The sequence below is a fragment of the Pinus tabuliformis genome, chromosome 5_2 (assembly GCF_031772625.1).
Source record: "Pinus tabuliformis cultivar Carrire ecotype Pingquan chromosome 5_2, CPIR1, whole genome shotgun sequence".
Lineage (NCBI taxonomy): Eukaryota > Viridiplantae > Streptophyta > Pinopsida > Pinales > Pinaceae > Pinus > Pinus tabuliformis.
Window position 1 is genome coordinate 427,997,462 of NC_142306.1, and position 5,624 is coordinate 428,003,085.

A 5,624-nucleotide genomic window follows, 5' to 3' on the forward strand; every position below is an offset into this window, starting at 1 on the left:
TTATTCAATACATTTCTTATTAAGACGGACATCAATCAAACTGAAATATATCATTTTGCAAACCATACAACCCCACAAGGATCTGGTAATAGTCTCACATGAATATCAAATTGTTTCAAGCGATGGATGCAACGCTGTAACTTTATTGCAGAAAAACACTCTTTCATGGGAGAGCTGGAGTTATTGATCGTAGCTGCAGCTGAAAGTTGCTAGCAGCATGGAGAACGTGGAGGGCGTACTCTATTTAGACCATGGTTACAACTATGACGTGCTATGAATTTAACCAATAACTAAGGAAATGTCAAGCTTCCAGCGGGTCAACTCAAACTCGAGGCTTCCGGTGGCGGCCGGGACGCTGTTGGCAAGGAGATCCGTTCCTGCAAGAAAGTACGCCTGCGTTCCGGGTGAGGGCTGGCACTAGGGCTGAACTCCTGGGTGTCAAACTGTATGCGGTTGCATATGCGGAAGAGTCCCGTGATCCCGATTGTGTGAAAAATGCACCGTTCAGCATCAGATCATCTTCGGATATCCAGTTCCAGCTCTTCCATGCATTGTTGCTCAAGTCGATGGTCTCCCGCCTAGTAACCTCCTTTGTGTATGGATTTGCAGAAGCGCGGAATCTGTTGCCTTGACTCAAGATTGTAGGGTTTGCACTTCCACCGATGGCGTAATCTTCCCACTGAGTGTAGTCATTGTTCACTACATGGAATTCCCCAAATCGACACCTACACTCACGCAAATGATTCATTTATAATTGAATTCGTAAATAAGATCTCCTGTTCTTTGCGCGGACAAAAGGGAACGAGACCTAGAAAATTAGGGTTTTAAAAATGATAATTAATTATTTACCTTGGCATTCTTCCATTGAGACCTTTGCCAAAATGGTTAAATGCAACTGTTACTTTCAAGATCTTGTCGTCAGCATAGTTGTCATTATGACCAAACAGCATCACCTGCAGGAAAACCTAGATATGTTATCATCTATGAATCTAACTGCATAATGCATGAATGAATGAATGAAATAATGAATGTGAGGTCACCTCGTTGTGATATGTGAAGTGGTTGTTTGAAAGGGTGACATTGGTGGATGCCTCCACTACGTCAATAAGACCATCGGCGCAGTTAGACATGGAGCAATGGTCCACCCAGATGTTCCTTCCTGTGAAGATGGTGATCCCGTCTCCCTCAGAAAGACCTCTAAGACCGTAATGCGATGGAGAATTTCTTACCATGGCGTATCCTGCAGGCCTACAATCACTTATGTGGAGGCCATGAATGATGATGTTGGTTACATTCTGAATGGTGATACAGGGCCCACCCTGACCAATCTGAACGTTGACGCCACGTCCATCGATCGTCTTAAAACTGTTCATCATCAGCTCTTCTTTGAGCAGGATGACCATGTCTCTCTTGAAGATGATCCACAGAGGTTCACTCTGAATCACACCATAACGCAGAGTTCCTGGCCACGGATTCACTGGATCATCACCAGGATCTGTAACAACATAAAACTTACCATTTTTTCCACCAATAGCGTCCTTGCCAAATCCAATGGCGCACTCTGCCAGTCGTTTTCTGTTGAGCCGCCAATTGGGGTCGCAGCGCCAGCAGTCATCGATTGGATTACCAGTTGCGCATGAGAAAGCGCCGCCCAGCTCTCGTCCTCGCTTTGTGCCGTTATTACTGCTCTTCTTTCTGTTAGAATACATAGATAAAACATTAGATAAATAAATTAAGCAAAAATATTAACAAATTACTGAAAGTAACGTTGCAGTGGGCCATAATTCATTTACTCATGAACGGATTGCGCTACGACGCCTGTAACTTTTCCCACAGGAAACTCAGAGCTAGATATATTGGTCGGTGTTATTATCTTCTGTCCTATAATCGTCTCTCCAGGCTCCGGTCCAAACGGCTTGCCCACCTCGCCATTGGCGAAACAGAGAATTCCGATCCACAAAATACAACACAAAATACTAAAATAATTGCTCATTTCAGCGGTCACTACTCACTAAATATTCGCAATTCACGAATACCACCAGTTCGATCTCACGTCTGTCTTGTCAAATAAAGAACAACAAACGCTGTAACTACGGGTTGTCGCCACACTCTCTGTGCTCCCGTCTTGCCAATGCCAGGCATTTCTTATAGCATTGATCACGGATCTTTGCTCATGTCATTCCTAATCCCTACACACTTCGTAAATTAGAGTTTATTTTGCAGTTGAGCTGGCCACATGTTTCCATCAGGACTAGAGAGTTCTGCGGGAGTACGCATACTTTTATGTTTTCATATTGATTGAGTCAGCATGCACGTACACAAAAAATTTCGTTGTAGTCTAACGGGACTGTTTTTTTCCATGAGATTCATGGAAATTATGATTACATTGGGAGAAAGTCCGATAGAGATTTTTATAAATCCAAATTATAATTGTTAAATTTCAAAATTTTAAGTGGTTTACACATTTTTGATGGTACTAATTTATTTTCACTATAAAAACATAATTCAAACCGTGTCTCTACGCCCTAATTCCAACTACTTTTGACCATTCAAACAATTCCTCAACTTCCGTAAACAACTCCAAAATCATTCAAAATGTTATTTTCCTGAACTTCGACACCGAACGTTGGAACTTAGTTTTCCATCACTTTTCTTACTATAATTAAACAACAATAACACCCAAAAATAGAGTTTTAGTGGCCATTATACTTATGAACCAAAAATGCATGCCATGTCCTCCTTATTTGACGGGTCTTGCAACACAAGTATCCATGTATCACAAATATAGAATTTAAATATTTATCATTCAAAATGTTATTTTCCTAAACTTCGACGCCTGACGTTGGAACTTAGTTTTCCATCACTTTTCTTACTATATTTAAACAACAATAACACCCAAAAATAGAGTTTGAGTGGCCATTATACTTATTAACCAAAAATGCATGCCATATCCTCCTTATTTGACGGGTCTTGCAACACTAGTATCCATGTATCACAAATATAGAATTTAAATATTTATCATTCAAAATGTTATTTTCCTAAACTTCGACGCCTGACGTTGGAACTTAGTTTTCCATCACTTTTCTTACTATATTTAAACAACAATAACACCCAAAAATAGAGTTTGAGTGCCCATTATACTTATTAACCAAAAATGCATGCCATATCCTCCTTATTTGACGGGTCTTGCTACATAAGTAACCATGTATCACAAGTATAGAATTTAAATATTTAGGTTTTAATAGTGGGACATCATGTTGCACAACTTTTATCTGGAAACAAATTGTGTAGAATTTAGTGAACATAGAAATTTAGAACAAACGCTTTGCCATCATAAAAAACACACAAATCTTAGGAAAATTTTGTCAAAATAGGGCCTCGTTGATTACAATTTTATGAACATTTACATGGTCAATGATCCGTGGCGAACGCGGAAATCCATGGAAACTTTTACCACATTACCCTCGCTTATTTTGTCAATCACGAGTCCTATTTTTCTGTATCGCCACACTTTAACGTGCATGTTACTTGTTTTAATTGAAAATTAAGATCTAACTACAATCACTCGTTATTAATTTGAAAATTAACATCTAACTACAATCACTCTGAAAATTAAGATCTAACTACAACACTTTAACGTGGATGTTTCTTGTTTTAATTGAAAATTAAGATCTAACTACACTCACTGGTTATTAATTTGGAAAATTATTATGGTTCATACCTCAGTAAAACTAAGTTCTTCTTTTTCTTATAAAAATATAGACGACTAAGCACGGATTGCCCCTTACTCTGACCTAATTCCATTCCACGAAAACAAAGAAAACTTATAATTAACATTTAAATATAGTTATTATTTTATTATAAAACATAAATCTGAAATACTCGAAACGTCTTAGCTGAACTCCAATTTTCAAAATATTGTCCATTGCCGAGATTTTTCTTTGGGAATGTGCATAGTGGCCTTGAGCCATCCCGCAAGTAAAACGAGCTATTCTGCTGGAGTATATTTTTATAATGTTATATTTTAGGAAGCAATGTTCAAGCATATAAGCCATAGTGTAACCATTATATGAAATAAGAGTATTTGTTTTTAAACTTTTATTTGTAATTTAAAAATCTTCAAGGAGACTAGATTATCATAAAATGAAATTTTTTTGGGTTATAGCTTTTTAATTTTTTTGGCATATCTAATTTGTGGTTTGAGTAGTCTTACTCTATAGGCATTTCAAGAGGGTTGAATTTTTCCCAAAAGAATTTCAAATAGAAAACATTTTGATTATAGAATGTCTTAACAAAACACTAGATCACCATTTGTTGTACCTCTCATAAACAATTATAGTTGTTCACATATATATTAAAATTATATTAGTTTAATTGTAACTAAAAAAATTAGTTACAAAAGTAAATTATATTAACTTAATTATAGTTAAGATTAATTTTTATGTTATATTTAATTATATTTATAAATGAAATTAATTTTAATAAATAAAATTAATCTTTTGATAATTATTTAAAAAAAAATTGATTACTTAAATGAGAAAATGATTTAATTTTCCTAAAACAAAAAGTATATAATCAATTTCAACCCATAACTAAACTCCACCTTATGATAATCAAATTGGGTAATTAAGTTTTACCAACAAAGTTTATTGTATTATGTCCATGATCCAAAGTTTATTGTATTATGTCCATGATCCATTCTAAAGGAAACTAAAGACCAAGACTCAATAGACTCATACATTGGTTTTGAAAAAGTTTCACTATTATTTTTTAATGGAAAAAACTTAATTTTCTAATTTTATTTGTTATTTTCTTTAATTTCACCGAAAATAGTCGTGCCGACCCCCTTCTAGCGCTTGTTGTCAATTAGGCAGTCGTGTTGATTCTTGTAGGTGAAGATCAGGGCTTCCCCTAGATCATAACCAGTGTGTCTCGCCCTTCTGATTTATGTCTCTTAGCTTGTTTTGACTGTGTTCTCCCTTACTGGAAATCTCTTTTAGCTTTGTTTGTATGCTTGTTTGATTTGCATTTTCTTCACTTGGTTTCTTGAGTTCTTGGATGATGTATAACCCTAGCGAATCTATGTCATCACTCATTCACCTATTTGCGTGCTCAGCAAGTCAAGTCGGTATTCGAAGTTTATCCTTGCATTTCATTTGATTAGTCCTTGTTGCTTTGATTTCCATTTAACAAGTTTGAAAAGTGTCATTTTTTGTTTGAGTGTCCCTTTTCATGCATAGATCACATTGCTCATCTTGTTTTTGGTTGATTCTTTATTTCACTGGTTTCAAAGCAATTCTCTTTTGTGCTTTGCATTTTCTTGTGATTGATTGTATTGGAAATGTTTCATTCAAGTGTGAAGTGTTTGTGAAAGATTCATTCTGTCATTTCTTTGGAAAATACATAATTCTAGTTTGATGAATCAATACATTACATTAGTTAGTATCATTGAATACTAGAGTTGCATCGTCATTTGGATTGGAAAAGAAATGAATTCTCTTTACTAGTGAAAGGACTACTTGAAGTGCGTTTGATAGGAAAGATAGGAATTGGAAAGAGTTTTTTATCATTTTCTTTTCAAAATTGAAATAGTGAAAAGGTCATTCTGCTTTCAATTGCTTTTT

At 35.7% G+C, this 5,624-nt stretch overlaps 1 protein-coding gene across 1 annotated transcript; it reads right to left on the reverse strand.

The window, feature by feature from the left end:
- Positions 1–322: 322 nt before the first annotated feature.
- LOC149159437 (putative pectate lyase 8) lies at positions 323–1,993 on the reverse strand. The gene is made up of 4 exons (XM_089434313.1): positions 1,794–1,993; positions 1,041–1,695; positions 850–953; positions 323–725 (listed from the first exon to the last, which is right to left on the reverse strand). Exons 1-4 carry the CDS (start codon positions 1,991–1,993, stop codon positions 323–325), a joined length of 1,362 nt encoding a protein of 453 aa, XP_089290439.1.
- Between the last annotated feature and the right edge of the window lie 3,631 nt (positions 1,994–5,624).

Excerpts from the sequence above, each read along its gene's own strand:
- LOC149159437 (XM_089434313.1), bottom strand. The coding sequence starts at position 1,993 with ATGAGCAATTATTTTAGTATTTTGTGTTGTATTTTGTGGATCGGAATT. Across the intron at positions 1,696-1,793 it reads GTAGCGCAATCCGTTCATGA|AAAGAAGAGCAGTAATAACG; the intron begins GTAAATGAATTA and ends GTATTCTAACAG. Across the intron at positions 954-1,040 it reads ACTTCACATATCACAACGAG|GTGATGCTGTTTGGTCATAA; the intron begins GTGACCTCACAT and ends GTTTTCCTGCAG.